Source organism: Pristiophorus japonicus, unplaced genomic scaffold (assembly GCF_044704955.1).
Source record: "Pristiophorus japonicus isolate sPriJap1 unplaced genomic scaffold, sPriJap1.hap1 HAP1_SCAFFOLD_281, whole genome shotgun sequence".
In the NCBI taxonomy this organism is placed as follows: domain Eukaryota; kingdom Metazoa; phylum Chordata; class Chondrichthyes; family Pristiophoridae; genus Pristiophorus; species Pristiophorus japonicus.
In genome coordinates this window covers 239399-255774 of record NW_027252571.1, presented here as the reverse complement: position 1 = coordinate 255774, position 16376 = coordinate 239399, and the positions used below count along the sequence as shown (strand labels likewise).

Here is a 16376-nt window from a genome sequence, read left to right as displayed (position 1 = left end):
GCAGAGGCATGACTACTCGGCTGCCTCACATCAGGCAGTCCGCTTGCAGTGATAGCTCATGCATGCGCCTGTGAAAGGGTTTTAATTCCTCGGGGAAGGCATCGCGAGCCTCTGCCCAGTCACCGGTTAGGACTCATCTTTTTTCTAAGGATAACGTGGGGTCGCTGGCCGTCCAGGCTCTGATTTGGCGAGCCGTCATGGGCGAACCTGTGGACTCAAAGGCATTGATTGCCATGACAATCTCACAGTCCTGTTCGTCAGACCCTTCCGTGGTCGCCAGGGGTATCCTGCTGAGCGCGTCGGCACAGTTGTCTGTGCCTGGTCTGTGCCTTATGGTATAGTCGTAGGACGCCAGCATGAGTGCCCATCGTTGAATTCGTGCCGAGGCGTTGGTGTTTATTGCCTTGCTCTCGGATAGGAGGGAGGTGAGGGGCTTGTGGTCGGTTTCTAATGCGAACTTGGCCCCGAAAAGGTATTGGTGCATCTTTTTGACACCGTACACGCACGCGAGCGCCTCCTTCTTCACCATTTCGTACCCGCGCTCCGCCCGCGAAAGTGACCTGGAGGCATAAGCTATGGGTTGTAATTTGCCCACACTATTGGCATGTTGTAAAACGCACCCGACCCCATACGCTGACGCATTGCATGTGAGAACTAGCTTTTTACCTGGGTCAAAGAAAGTCAAAACACTGTTGGAATACAGAAGGTTGCATGCCTTATTGAAGGCGCGTTCCTGGGCATCCCCCCAAAACCAATCGCACCCCTTCCTGAGTAGCACGTGGAGAGGCTCCAGCAGCGTGCTTAAGTTCTGCATAAAGTTCCCAAAGTAATTGAGTAACCTGAGAAAGGCGCGCAGATCTGAGACATTCCGGGGCCTGGGTGCCAGGCGAATTGCTTCTGTTTTGGACTCTGTTGGGCGGATTCCATCAGCGGCAATCCTTCTGCCCAAAAATTCAACCTCGGGTGCGAGAAACACGCACTTGGATTTCTTGACTCGTAGGCCTACTCGATCCAACCGCTTTAGTACTTCCTCCAAATTACGGAGATGGGAGTCGGTGTCCCTGCCCGTGATAAGTATGTCGTCTTGAAATATAACCGTCCCCGGGATGGACTTGAGCAGACTCTCCATGTTGCGCTGGAATATGGCAGCTGCCGACCTGATGCCGAATGGGCATCGATTGTACATGAAAAGGCCTTGATGTGTGTTGATGGTGGTGAGTAACTTGGATTCCTCGGTCAATTCTTGCGTCATATATGCAGATGTGAGGTCTAATTTTGAGAAAAGTTTACCTCCAGCCAATGTGGCAAATAAGTCCTCCGCTCTGGGCAGCGGGTACTGGTCCTGTAGGGAGACTCTGTTTATGGTAGATTTGTAGTCACCACAGATTCGTACAGATCCATCAGGCTTCATGACTGGGCCGATGGGACTTGCCCAGTCGCTAAATTCCACAGGTGATATAATGCCTTCCCGCAGAAGCCTGTCTAGTTCGTGTTCAATCTTTTCCCTCATCACATAGGGTACAGCTCTGGCCTTGTGATGGACCGGTCTAGCATCCTGTGTGATGTAGATTTTGACTTTGGCCCCTTTGAAAGTGCCCACACCTGGCTGAAAGAGATGTTCAAATCGCTTTATAACTGTTGAGCAGGAGGTCCGTTCCTCGAATGACATGGCATAGACATCATCCCATTTCCAGTTTAGTTTTGCCAGCCAGCTTCTCCCCAGCAGTGCTGGGGGATCTCCGGGGACAATCCACAGGGGAAGTCGGTTCACTGTCCCTTTGTGTGTGACAGAGAGCATAGCGCTGCCGAGGACTGGTACGATTTCTTTGGTATAGGTCCTTAGTTTGGTGTCAACCCTTGTGAGTTTTGGTCTGTCTCTTTTACGCAGCCACAGTTGTTCAAATTGTTGAGCGCCCATGAGAGATTGACTCGCTCCCGTATCCAGCTCCATGTTGACAGATATTCCGTTGAGTAGGACCCTCATCATTATAGGAGGCGTCCTGTTGTAGGAGCAGCGGCCATTGATCGTGTTGACCCGTTGTACATCGGTGTCCCGGGTACTGTCCCCACCATCTTCTGGTCCGCTTTCCGACCCATCCGATTCGTATACCAGCCGAGCTGCCGTTTTTTTGCACATGTGGGCCAAATGCCCTGTATATTCACAGTTCCTGCAAACAGCCTGCTGGAATCGACATCCCCTTGACGAGTGCCCACCCCCACACCTCCAGCACAGACCTGTTCCATTGTTCAAAGTGTTCCCAAAGAATGAGCTGCGTCTGGCTGATCTCTCTTGAGCTTCTCTCAGTTTGTAGTTGATTGCTCGCATTGTGGGTTGATGAGGTGTGAACGGCCGTTCCTGTGGCCCTTGATGGCTTCTGCCTGCTGTCGAGAGCCTGTTCTCCCGGTTTTGTCTGTGTGTGGGGGTAGCAGCTTGTTTAGTGCTGTGAACTTCTTGTTCCGATATTTCGTTAGTTGTCGTACCTGCATTGTAAATCAACCTCGTTTCTTCTTCTCCTACCAAGAATGTCTGTGCAACCAGTGCTGCTGCCTCTAAGGTCAGGTTCTTGGTCTCTATGAGCTTTCGGAATATGCCTGCGTGGCCTATTCCTTCAATGAAAAAGTCTCTCAGCATTTCTCTCCTCAGTTCATCGGAGAACTCACATAAACTAGCCAACCTCCGAAGTTTCACCACGAAGTCGGGTATGCTCTGGCCCACACAGCGTCTGTAGTTGTAGAACCTGTGTCTGGCCATGTGTAGGCTGCTCGCTGGCTTCAGGTGGTCTCTCACCAGTGTGCTCAATTCTTCAAACGACTTGCTTGCTGGTTTCTCGGGTGCCAACAGATCCTTCATTAAAGCGTATGTTTTCGAGCCACAGCTGGTCAAGAGATGGGCTCTTCTCTTGTCTGCCTTATCGTAGCCTAACCAGTCTTTGGTTACAAAGCTTTGCTGGAGCCTTTCTATAAAGTCCTCCCAATTGTCTCCCGCATTGTACTTTTCATCTGATCTGATGTTCGCCATTCTGTGGATTCTGTAATCCCGCAACCCGTCGCCACTGTAAAGTCCTGTCCCCTCAGTACAGATTCACACGAGGCATGTCGTGAAGTCAAGGTCACTCTGGACCTGCACCTTTATTTCACAGCTCTGGAATGCTGCACTTGCCTGAGACCTGTCCTTATATACCTGTCTCTTGCAAGTGCACCCCTGGTGTTAAGGTATGCTGGTGGTTATAGGTCATATCTTATTACAATCATGTATAGCATGTTAGGATACAGTTATATATAATAATGTAAGATACATGACAGATGGGACAGTATAGAGGGAGCTTTACTCTGTATCTAACCCCGTGCTGTACCTGCCCTGGGAGTGTTTGATGGGACAGTGTAGAGGGAGCTTTACTCTGTATCTAACCCCGTGCTGTGCCTGCCCTGGGAGTGTTTGATGGGACAGTGTAGAGGGAGCTTTACTCTGTATCTAACCCCGTGCTGTGCCTGCCCTGGAAGTGTTTGATGGGACAGTGTAGAGGGAGTTTTACTCTGTATCTAACCCCGTGCTGTACCTGCCCTGGGAGTGTTTGATGGGACAGTGTAGAGGGAGCTTTACTCTGTATCTAACCCCGTGCTGTGCCTGCCCTGGAAGTGTTTGATGGGACAGTGTAGAGGGAGCTTTACTCTGTATCTAACCCGTGCTGTACCTGCCCTGGGAGTGTTTGATGGGACAGTGTAGAGGGAGCTTTACTCTGTATCTAACCCCCTGTACCTGCCCTGTGAGTGTTTGATGGGACAGTGTAGAGGGAGCTTTACTCTGTATCTAACCCCCTGTACCTGCCCTGGGAGTGTTTGATGGGACAGTGTAGAGGGAGCTTTACTCTGTATCTAACCCCCTGTACCTGCCCTGGGAGTGTTTGATAAGACGATGTAGAGGGAGCTTTACTCTGTATCTAACCCCCTGTACCTGCCCCGGGCGTGTTTGATGGGACAGTGTAGAGGGAGCTTTACTCTGTATCTAACCCCGTGCTGTACCTGCCCTGGGAGTGTTTGACGGGACAGTGTGGAGGGAGCTTTACTCTGTATCTAACCCGTGCTGTACCTGCCCTGGGAGTGTTTGATAAGACGGTGTAGAGGGTGCTTCATGTAACCTGCGCTGTAGATATATTTTCATGGGGCGTTGATTTACCAGTTGGGTCTCGCGGTTTGGTACGGGTTAGAGAGGTCAATCTAAGTGTGGGAAGGAACGTCTTGAGCTCCTGGTTGGTTTGGCCCAGTCTGCGGGGGAACATTGGATATGACCCACTGATTTGCACTGATCAATTGTCCTTCCAGAGATTTGTGGCGCAACATAATGCGAGCCAAATGTACTGGGTTGGAATTAAGGACAATCTACTGGAAGCGTCCTGGACATGGGTGGATGGGACATCTCTACGTGAAGAACTGACGTGAGTACTGGGGGCAGTGGGGGCGGGGACTGTTAAGGTGCAGAAAGATACCCAGCTTCAAACCCAGCCCAGGCAGAGGAGATCAAGACTGCTGCTGCAACGTGCTTGACACAGTTTCAACCTTGCTCCTGTGTGAACATCCAAAGTTGGAGAGAGCAGCTTATTGGTTGCAAACGGGCCGTCTTTGGAAGGAGGGCTACTGTGGGAAACAGTACTAGACACACTGGCGCAGGAATGGACCTCTTCTCAGGTTGGGGCAGATTTACTCTGTATCTAACCCCGTGCTGTACCTGCCCTGGGAGTGTTTAATGGGACAGTGTAGAGGGAGCTTTACTCTGTATCTAACCCATGCTGTACCTGCCCTGGGAGTGTTTGATGGGACAGTGTAGAGGGAGCTTTACTCTGTATCTAACCCACCTGTACCTGCCCTGGGAGTGTTTGATGGGACAGTGTAGATGGAGCTTTACTCTGTATCTAACCCCATGCTGTACCTGCCCTGGGAGTGTTTGATGGGTCAGTGTAGAGGGAGCTTTACTCTGTATCTAACCCCATGCTGTACCTGCCCTGGGAGTGTTTGATGGGACAGTGTAGAGGGAGCTTTACTCTGTATCTAACCCCCTGTACATGCCCTGGGAGTGTTTGACGGAACAGTGTAGAGGGAGTTTTACTCTGTATCTAACCCTGTGCTGTACTTGCCCTGGGAGTGTTTGACGGGACAGTGTAGAGGGAGCTTTACTCTGTATCTAACCCTGTGCTGTACTTGCCCTCGGAGTGTTTGACGGGACAGTGGAGAGGGAGCTTTACTCTGTATCTAACCCCTGTACCTGCCCTGGGAGTGTTTGACGGGACAGTGTTGAGGGAGCTTTACTCTGTATCTAACCCCCTGTACCTGCTCTGGGAATGTTTGATGGGACAATGTAGAGGGAGCTTTACTCTGTATCTAACCCCGTGCTGTACTTGCCCTGGGAGTGTTTGACGGGACAGTGTTGAGGGAGCTTTACTCTGTATCTAACCCCGTGCTGTACCTGCCCTGGGTGTGTTTGATGGGACAGTGTAGAGGGAGCTTTACTCTGTATCTAACCCCCTGTACCTGCCCTGGAAGTGTTTGATGGGACAATGTAGAGGGAGCTTTACTCTGTATCTAACCCCCTGTACCTGCCCTGGGAATGTTTGATGGGACAGTGTAGAGGGAGCTTTACTCTGTATCTAACCCCCTGTACCTGCCCTGGGAGTGTTTGATGGGACAGTGTAGAGGGAGCTTTACTCTGTATCTAACCCCCTGTACCTGCCCTGGGAGTGTTTGATGGGACAGTGTAGAGGGAGATTTACTCTGTATCTAACCCCCTGTACCTGCCCTGGGAGTGTTTGATGGGACAGTGTAGAGGGAGCTTTACTCTGTATCTAGCCCCCTGTACCTGCCCTGGGAGTGTTTGATGGGACAGTGTAGAGGGAGCTTTACTCTGTATCTAGCCCTGTGCTGTACCTGCCCTGGGAGTGTTTGATGGGACAGTGTAGAGGGAGCTTTACTCTGTATCTAGCCCTGTGCTGTACCTGCCCTGGGAGTGTTTGATGGGACAGTGTAGAGGGAGCTTTACTCTGTATCTAGCCCTGTGCTGTACCTGCCCTGGGAGTGTTTGATGGGACAGTGTAGAGGGAGCTTTACTCAGTATCTAGCCCTGTGCTGTACCTGCCCTGGGAGTGTTTGATGGGATTGATGAGCAGATAAGGGAGGAAAGATGAAAACCGGTGATAAACACATTTCTTCTGTCCGTGCGGTGACCAGAGTTAAATCTGTGAGGATGAGTCCTTCAGGTTGTCACTCCTGGTCAACGAGAGGTCATCTCTCAGCCGGGGTATTGGTAGGGACTGCTCTATTCGATGGCCGACTCCGGACCTTGATTGGGACAGGCCTACGATTCGCCCGTCCACGGTCAGATGGGACAATGCAACTCACCAGCACACGAAGGAGAGCGAGGCGGTTAGGTCATGTTGCTTTGAAGCCTCGTGATGCGTCAAACACTCCCAGGGCAAGTACAGCACGGGGTTAGATACAGAGTAAAGCTCCCTCTACACTGCCCCATCAAACACTCCCAGGGCAGGTACAGCACGGGGTTAGATACAGAGTAAAGCTCCCTCTACACTGCCCCATCAAACACTCCCAGGGCAAGTACAGCACGGGGTTAGATACAGAGTAAAGCTCCCTCTACACTGACCCATTAAACACTCCCAGGGCAGATACAGCATGGGTTAGATGCAGAGGAGAAAGCTTATGCGTGGACACTGCTCATCGGCCAGGGGGGGGGAGTCGCTGCACTGCCACGGGACACCCCCTCTGCTCCTCCCTTTGGTCCTCCTGTGTCAGCCGTGGCTCCGTGGGTAGCACCGTCGCCTCTGAGTCAGAAGGTTGTGGGTTCAAGTCCCATTCCAGGGACTCGAACACATAAATCGAGGCGGACACGCCCAGTGCAGTACTGAGGGAGCGTCGCACTGTCGGAGGGGCAGTACTGAGGGAGTGTCGCACTGTCGGAGGGGCAGTACTGAGGGAGCGCCGCACTGTCGGAGGGACAGTCCTGAGGGAGTGCCGCACTGTCGGAGGGGCAGTACTGAGGGAGCGCCGCACTGTCGGAGGGGCAGTACTGAGGGAGTGCCGCACTGTCGGAGGGGCAGTACTGAGGGAGCGCCGCACTGTCGGAGGGGCAGTACTGAGGGAGTGCCGCACTGTCGGAGGGGCAGTACTGAGGGAGCGCCGCACTGTCGGAGGGGCAGTACTGAGGGAGTGCCGCACTGTCGGAGGGGCAGTACTGAGGGAGCGTCGCACTGTCGGAGGGGCAGTACTGAGGGAGCGCCGCACTGTCGGAGGGGCAGTACTGAGGGAGCGCCGCACTGTCGGAGGGGCAGTACTGAGGGAGTGCCGCACTGTCGGAGGAGCAGTACTGAGGGAGCGCCGCACTGTCGGAGGGGCAGTACTGAGGGAGCGCCGCACTGTCGGAGGGGCAGTACTGAGGGAGTGCTGCACTGTCAGAGGGGCAGTACTGAGGGAGTGCCGCACTGTCGGAGGGGCAGTACTGAGGGAGTGCCGCACTGTCGGAGGGGCAGTACTGAGGGAGCACCACACTGTCGGAGGGGCAGTACTGAGGGAGTGCCGCACTGTCGGAGAGTCAGTACTGAGGGAGAGCTGCACTGTTGGAGGGGCAGTACTGAGGGAGTGCCGCACTGTCGGAGGGGCAGTACTGAGGGAGCGCCGCACTGTCGGAGGGGCAGTACTGAGGGAGTGCCGCACTGTCGGAGGGGCGATACTTTGGGATCGGCGCACTGTCGGAGGGGCAGTACTGAGGTAGCGCCGCACTGTCGTAGGGGCAGTACTGCGGGAGTGCCGCACTGTCGGAGGGGCAGTACTGAGGGAGCGCCGCACTGTCGGAGGGGCAGTACAGAGGGAGTGACGCACTGTCGGAGGAGCAGTACTGAGGGAGCGCCGCACTGTCGGAGGGGTAGTACGGAGGGAGCGCCGCACTGTCGGAGGGGCAGTACCGAGGGAGCGCCGCACTGTCGGAGGGGCAGTACTGAGGGAGTACCGCACTGTCGGACGGTCAGTACAGAGGGAGCGCCGCACTGTCGGAGGGTCAGTACCGAGGGAGCGCCGCACTGTCGGAGGGGCAGTACTGAGGGAGCCCCGCACTTTCAGAGGGGCAGTGCTGAGGGAGTGCCGCACTGTCGGAGGGGCAGTGCTGAAGGAGCGCCGCACTGTCAGAGGGGCAGTACTGAGGGAGTGCTGCACTGTCGGAGGGGCAGTACTGAGGGAGTGCCGCACTGTCGGAGGGGCAGTACTGAGAGAGTGCCGCACTGTCGGAGGGGCAGTACTGAGGGAGTGCTGCACTGTCGGAGGGGCAGTACTGAGGGAGTGCCGCACTGTCGGAGGGTCAGTACTGAGGGAGCGCTGCACTATCAGAGGGGCGGTACTGAGGGAGTGCTGCACTGTCACAGGTGCCGTCTTTTGGCTGAGACATTAAACCGAGACCCCGTCTGCTCTCGGGTGGATGTAAAAGATCCCGGGGCACTATTTGGAAGAAGAGCAGGGGCGTTCTCCCCGGTGTCCTGGGGCCAATATTTATCCCTCAATCAACATCACAAAAACAGATTATCTGGGTCATTAACACAATGCTGTTTGTGGGAGCTTGCTGTGCGCAGTTTTGCTGCCGCGGTTCGCACACGACAACAGTAACTGCACGCCAAAAAGTACTTCATTGGCTGTAAAGCGCTTTGAGATGTGCGGTGGTCGTGGAAGGCGCTATATAATTGCAATCTTTCTTTCTTTCCCTCCTTTCCCCTCCTCTGCACCCCCCTAGATTCTGGGGCAAGAACTATCCAGACAGTTACTTTGACTATAACCTGGAGGCCTTCAAGAATTGTGTCTACCTACGCCGCGGGTCCTGGGCCAACGCGGTGTGCTCCGAGATACATTACTTCATCTGCAAGCGGAAGTCAGAGATGCCCCCGATCATCCTATGAGGACGCGCTGGAGCACCCCTTGGGTTCAGAGGGCGCCGGCTCGCAGAAGAGTGGAAGAGTTTGAAGTTTGTTTCCTTGTTTTTGCCCGGTTTTGTTTCTTATTTTTCTGCATTTTGAATCTGACAAAAACGACTTCATTTTGAGAGAGAGAGAGAGAACGAGGGAGAGAGAGGAGTGGAGAGAATGAATTCCACGTCGGGACTTGGCGAGAGAGGGATATCGCCGGGACGGATGCTGACCTTTCACCCTCCGGGGGTCAAATCCGGCGACGGATTGGATGAAGTATTGTGCTCTCTGATGTGGTGATCGAGTGGAGGGGCAGCGGGTCAGAGACTAACCTTTCATCCTTTGGGATCCAAACAGAGGTGATGGGGACTCAGTCAAGGAGTGACCTTTCACCCTCTGGGACCTGGGGTCAAATCCAGGTTCCAGACAGAGGTGGTGGGAGACTGGGCGAGGTAGTCGGTCAAGGACTGACATTTCACCCTCTGGGATCTGGGGTCAAATCCAGGTTCCAGACAGAGGTGGTGGAGGAACTGGGCGAGGTATTCGGTCAAGGACTGACCTTTCACCCTCTGGGATCTGGGGTCAAATCCAGGTTCCAGACAGAGGTGGTGGGGGAACTGGGCAAGGTATTCGGTCAAGGACTGACCTTTCACCCTCTGGGATCTGGGGTCAAATCCAGGTTCTAGAATGGAACTCTATTTTCCAGCTGATGGACGGCTGGAGATCTGGAACCATTCTTGGTTACTCATTACCCTTGTGGCCTTCTTCCCAAGCGTGATTCTTGGTGATGTAAATGTGCAGGTCAGCCGGTGTCAGAGAGATGCCGCAATGTTATTTTTTTAATCTCTAGGACTGAATGTCAGTGTTCACTGTTTGAAATAAAAATTCACGGATCTGACCCCATCTGAAGTAACGACATTTATTTCAAGGCACCACTCTGTTGGAGGGGCAATATTGAGGGAGCGCCGCACTGTTGGAGGGGCTGTACTGAGGGAGCGCCGCACTGTCGGAGGGGCTGTACTGAGGGAGCGCCGCACTGTCGGAGGGGCAGTACTGAGGGAGCGCCGCACTGTCGGAGGGGCAGTACTGAGGGAGCCCCGCACTGTCGGAGGGGCAGTACTGAGGGAGCGCCGCACTGTCGGAGGGGCAGTACTGAGGGAGCGCCGCACTGTCGGAGGGGCAGTACTGAGGGAGCGGCGCACTTTCGAAGGGGCAGTACTGAGGGAGTGCCGCACTGTCGGAGGGGCAGTACTGAGGGAGCGCCACACTGTCGGAGGGGCAGTACTGAGGGAGCGCCGCACTGTCGGAGGGGCAGTACTGAGGGAGCGCCTCACTTTCGGAGGGGCAGTACTGAGGGAGTGCCGCACTGTCGGAGGGGCAGTACTGAGGGAGTGCCGCACTTTCGGAGGGGCAGTACTGAGGGAGCGCCACACTGTCGGAGGGGCAGTACTGAGGGAGTGCCGCACTGTCGGAGGGGCAGTACTGAGGGAGAGCTGCACTGTCGGAGGGGCAGTACTGAGGGAGTGCCGCACTGTCGGAGGGGCAGTACTGAGGGAGCGCCGCACTGTCGGAGGGGCAGTACTGAGGGAGTGCCGCACTGTCGGAGGGGCGATACTTTGGGATCGGCGCACTGTCGGAGGGGCAGTACTGAGGGAGTGCCGCACTGTCGGAGGGGCAGTACTGAGGGAGCGCCGCACTGTCGGAGGGGCAGTACTGAGGTAGCGCCGCACTGTCGAAGGGGCAGTACTGCGGGAGTGCCGCACTGTCGGAGGGGCAGTACTGAGGGAGCGCCGCACTGTCGGAGGGGCAGTACTGAGGGAGTGCCGCACTGTCGGAGGAGCAGCACTGAGGGAGCGCCGCACTGTCGGAGGGGTAGTACTGAGGGAGCGCCGCACTGTCGGAGGGGCAGTACGGAGGGAGCGCCGCACTGTCGGAGGGGCAGTACCGAGGGAGCGCCGCACTGTCGGAGGGGCAGTACTGAGGGAGTACCGCACTGTCGGACGGTCAGTACAGAGGGAGCGCCGCACTGTCGGAGGGTCAGTACTGAGGGAGCGCCGCACTGTCGGAGGGGCAGTACTGAGGGAGCGCCGCACTTTCAGAGGGGCAGTGCTGAGGGAGTGCCGCACTGTCGGAGGGGCAGTGCTGAAGGAGCGCCGCACTGTCAGAGGGGCAGTACTGAGGGAGTGCTGCACTGTCGGAGGGGCAGTACTGAGGGAGTGCCGCACTGTCGGAGGGGCAGTACTGAGAGAGTGCCGCACTGTCGGAGGGGCAGTACTGAGGGAGTGCCGCACTGTCGGAGGGGCAGTACTGAGGGAGTGCCGCACTGTCGGAGGGTCATTACTGAGGGAGCGCTGCACTATCAGAGCGGCGGTACTGAGGGAGTGCTGCACTGTCACAGGTGCCGTCTTTTGGCTGAGACATTAAACCGAGACCCCGTCTGCTCTCGGGTGGATGTAAAAGATCCCGGGGCACTATTTGGAAGAAGAGCAGGGGCGTTCTCCCCGGTGTCCTGGGGCCAATATTTATCCCTCAATCAACATCACAAAAACAGATTATCTGGGTCATTAACACAATGCTGTTTGTGGGAGCTTGCTGTGCGCAGTTTTGCTGCCGCGTTTCGCACACGACAACAGTAACTGCACGCCAAAAAGTACTTCATTGGCTGTAAAGCGCTTTGAGATGTGCGGTGGTCGTGGAAGGCGCTATATAATTGCAATCTTTCTTTCTTTCCCTCCTTTCCCCTCCTCTGCACCCACCTAGATTCTGGGGCAAGAACTATCCAGACAGTTACTTTGACTATAACCTGGAGGCCTTCAAGAACTGTGTCTACCTACGCCGCGGGTCCTGGGCCAACGCGGTGTGCTCCGAGATACATTACTTCATCTGCAAGCGGAAGTCAGAGATGCCCCCGATCATCCTATGAGGACGCGCTGGAGCGCCCCTTGGGTTCAGAGGGCGCCGGCTCGCAGAAGAGTGGAAGAGTTTGAAGTTTGTTTCCTTGTTTTTGCCCGGTTTTGTTTCTTATTTTTCTGCATTTTGAATCTGACAAAAACGACTTTGTTTTGAGAGAGAGAGAGAGAACGAGGGAGAGAGAGGAGTGGAGAGAATGAATTCCACGTCGGGACTTGGCGAGAGAGGAACATCGCCGGGACGGATGCTGACCTTTCACCCTCCGGGGGTCAAATCCGGCGACGGATTGGATGAAGTATTGTGCTCTCTGATGTGGTGATCGAGTGGAGGGGCAGCGGGTCAGAGACTAACCTTTCATCCTTTGGGATCCAAACAGAGGTGATGGGGACTCAGTCAAGGAGTGACCTTTCACCCTCTGGGATCTGGGGTCAAATCCAGGTTCCAGACAGAGGAGGTGGGAGACTGGGCAAGGTAGTCGGTCAAGGACTGACCTTTCACCCTCTGGGATCTGGGGTCAAATCCAGGTTCCAGACAGAGGAGGTGGGGGAACTGGGCGAGGTATTCGGTCAAGGACTGACCTTTCACCCTCTGGGATCTGGGGTCAAATCCAGGTTCCAGACAGAGGTGGTGGGGGAACTGGGCGAGGTATTCGGTCAAGGACTGACCTTTCACCCTCTGGGATCTGGGGTCAAGTCCAGGTTCTAGAATGGACCTCGATTTTCCAGCTGATGGACAGCGCGTCAGCTGGAGATCTGGAACCATTCTTGGTTGCTCATTACCCTTGTGGCCTTCTTCCCAAGCGTGATTCTTGGTGACGTAAATGTGCAGGTCAGCCGGTGTCAGAGAGATGCCGCAATGTTATTTTTTTAATCTCGAGGACTGAATGTCAGTGTTCACTGTTTGAAATAAAAATTCATGGATCTGACCCCATCTGAAGTAACAACATTTATTTCAAGGCACCACACTGTTGGAGGGGCAATATTGAGGGAACGCCGCACTTTCGAAGGGGCAGTACTGAGGGAGTGCCGTACTGTCGTAGGGGCAGTACTGAGGGAGCGCCACACTGTCGGAGGGGTAGTACTGAGGGAGCGCCGCACTGTCGGAGGGGCACTGCTGAGGGAGTGCCGCACTGTCGGAGTGGCAGTACTGAGGGAGTGCCGCACTGTCGGAGGGGCACTGCTGAGGGAGCGCCACACTTTCGGAGTGGCAGTACTGAGGGAGTGCCGCACTGTCGGAGGGGCAGTACTGAGGGAGTGCCGCACTGTCGGAGGGGCGGTACTGAGGGAGTGCTGCACTGTTGAAGGGGCAGTACTGAGGTAGCGCCGCACTGTCGTAGGGGCAGTACTGCGGGAGCGCCGCACTGTCGGAGGGGCAGTACTGAGGGAGTGCCGCACTGTCGGAGTGGCAGTACTGAGGGAGTGCCGCACTGTCGGAGGGGCACTGCTGAGGGAGCGCCACACTTTCGGAGTGGCAGTACTGAGGGAGTGCCGCACTGTCGGAGGGGCAGTACTGAGGGAGTGCCGCACTGTCGGAGGGGCGGTACTGAGGGAGTGCTGCACTGTTGAAGGGGCAGTACTGAGGTAGCGCCGCACTGTCGTAGGGGCAGTACTGCGGGAGCGCCGCACTGTCGGAGGGGCAGTACTGAGGGAGCGCCGCACTGTCGGAGGGGCAGTACGGAGGGAGCGCCGCACTGTCGGAGCGGCAGTACCGAAGGAGCGCCGCACTGTCGGAGGGGCAGTATTGAGGGAGCACCGCACTGTCGAACGGTCAGTACAGAGGGAGCGCCGCACTGTCGGAGGGGCAGTACTGAGGGAGCACCGCACTGTCGGACGGTCAGTACAGAGGGAGCGCCGCACTGTCGGAGGGTCAGTACTGAGGGAGCGCCGCACTGTCGGAGGGGCAGTACTGAGGGAGCGCCGCACTTTCGGAGGGGCAGTGCTGAGGGAGTGCCGCACTGTCGGAGGGGCAGTGCTGAAGGAGCGCCGCACTGTAGGAGGGGCAGTTTTGAGGGAGCCCCGCACTGTCGGAGGGGCAGTACTGAGGGAGCGCCGCACTGTAGGAGGGGCAGTACTGAGGGAGCGCCACATCTTCGGAGGGGCAGTACTGAGGGAGTGCCGCACTGTCGGAGGGGCAGTACTGAGGGAGTTCCGCACTGTCGGAGCGGCAGTACTGAGGGATCGCCACACTGTCGGAGGGGCAGTACTGAGGGAGTGCCGCACTGTCGGAGGGGCAGTACTGAGGGAGTTCCGCACTGTCGGAGCGGCAGTACTGAGGGATCGCCACACTGTCGGAGGGGCAGTACTGAGGGAGTGCCGCACTGTCGGAGGGGCAGTACTGAGGGAGCACCGCACTGTCGGAGGGGCAGTACTGAGGGAGTGCCGCACTGTCGGAGGGGCAGTACTGAGGGAGTGCCGCACTGTCGGAGGGGCTGTACTGAGGGAGCGCCGCACTGTCGGAGGGGCAGTACTGAGGGAGTGCCGCAGTGTCGGAGGGGCAATACTTAGGGATCGGCGCACTGTCGGAGGGGCAGTACTGAGGTAGCGCCGCACTGTCGTAGGGGCAGTACTGCGGGAGTGCCGCACTGTCGGAAGGGCAGTACTGAGGGAGCGCCGCACTGTCGGAGGGGCAGTACTGAGGGAGTGCCGCACTGTCAGAGAGGCTGCACTGAGGGAGCGCCACACTGTCGGAGCGGCAGTACTGAGGGAGCACCACACTGTCGGAGGGTCAGTACTGAGGGAGCGCTGCACTATCAGAGGGGCGGTACTGAGGGAGCGCTGCACTATCAGAGGGGCGGTACTGAGGCGTGTGCTGCACTGTCACAGGTGCCGTCTTTTGACTGAGACATTAAACCGAGACCCCGTCTGCTCTCGGGTGGATGTAAAAGATCCCGGGGCACTATTTGGAAGAAGAGCAGGGGCGTTCTCCCCGGTGTCCTGGGGCCAATATTTATCCCTCAATCAACATCACAAAAACAGATTATCTGGGTCATTAACACAATGCTGTTTGTGGGAGCTTGCTGTGCGCAGTTTTGCTGCCGCGTTTCGCACACTACAACAGTAACTGCACGCCAAAAAGTACTTCATTGGCTGTAAAGCGCTTTGAGATGTGCGGTGGTCGTGGAAGGCGCTATATAATTGCAATTCTTTCTTTCTTTCCCTCCTTTCCCCTCCTCTGCACCCACCTAGATTCTGGGGCAAGAACTATCCAGACAGTTACTTTGACTACAACCTGGAGGCCTTCAAGAACTGTGTCTACCTACGCCGCGGGTCCTGGGCCAACGCGGTGTGCTCCGAGATACATTACTTCATCTGCAAGCGGAAGTCAGAGATGCCCCCGATCATCCTATGAGGACGCGCTGGAGCGCCCCTTGGGTTCAGAGGGCGCCGGCTCGCAGAAGAGTGGAAGAGTTTGAAGTTTGTTTCCTTGTTTTTGCCCGGTTTTGTTTCTTATTTTTCTGCATTTTGAATCTGACAAAAACGACTTCATTTTGAGAGAGAGAGAGAGAACGGGGGAGAGAGAGGAGTGGAGAGAATGAATTCCACGTCGGGACTTGGCGAGAGAGGAACATCGCCGGGACGGATGCTGACCTTTCACCCTCCGGGGGTCAAATCCGGCGACGGATTGGATGAAGTATTGTGCTCTCTGATGTGGTGATCGAGTGGAGGGGCAGCGGGTCAGAGACTAACCTTTCATCCTTTGGGATCCAAACAGAGGTGATGGGGACTCAGTCAAGGAGTGACCTTTCACCCTCTGGGATCTGGGGTCAAATCCAGGTTCCAGACAGAGGAGGTGGGAGACTGGGCAAGGTAGTCGGTCAAGGACTGACCTTTCACCCTCTGGGATCTGGGGTCAAATCCAGGTTCCAGACAGAGGTGGTGGGGGAACTGGGCGAGGTATTCGGTCAAGGACTGACCTTTCACCCTCTGGGATCTGGAGTCAAATCCAGGTTCCAGACAGAGGTGGTGGGGGAACTGGGCAAGGTATTCGGTCAAGGACTGACCTTTCACCCTCTGGGATCTGGAGTCAAATCCAGGTTCCAGACAGAGGTGGTGGGGGAACTGGGCGAGGTATTCGGTCAAGGACTGACCTTTCACCCTCTGGGATCTGGGGTCAAATCCAGGTTCTAGAATGGAACTCTATTTTCCAGCTGATGGACGGCTGGAGATCTGGAACCATTCTTGGTTACTCATTACCCTTGTGGCCTTCTTCCCAAGCGTGATTCTTGGTGATGTAAATGTGCAGGTCAGCCGGTGTCAGAGAGATGCCGCAATGTTATTTTTTTAATCTCTAGGACTGAATGTCAGTGTTCACTGTTTGAAATAAAAATTCACGGATCTGACCCCATCTGAAGTAACGACATTTATTTCAAGGCACCACTCTGTTGGAGGGGCAATATTGAGGGAGCGCCGCACTGTTGGAGGGGCTGTACTGAGGGAGCGCCGCACTGTCGGAGGGGCAGTACTGAGGGAGCGCCGCACTGTCGGAGGGGCAGTACTGAGGGAGCCCCGCACTGTCGGAGGG

The 16376-nt window shown here is 55.9% G+C and overlaps 1 protein-coding gene across 2 annotated transcripts in view; it reads left to right on the top strand.

Annotated features, from left to right (window-relative positions):
• The window catches only part of LOC139247682 (CD209 antigen-like protein C), a 29152-nt gene extending 13357 nt beyond the window's left edge, over positions 1-15795 (top strand). The window contains exons 5-6 of one of the 2 annotated variants that reach the window (XM_070871766.1): positions 4321-4433; positions 15041-15795. In XM_070871766.1, the coding sequence (XP_070727867.1) occupies positions 4321-4433; positions 15041-15203 (276 nt within the window). In that variant the 3' untranslated portion in view covers positions 15204-15795. Of the gene's footprint in view, positions 1-4320; positions 4434-8776; positions 9844-15040 lie in introns of those variants that run through there. The other variant, XM_070871765.1, reaches the window with a different exon arrangement.
• Positions 15796-16376: the final 581 nt, after the last annotated feature.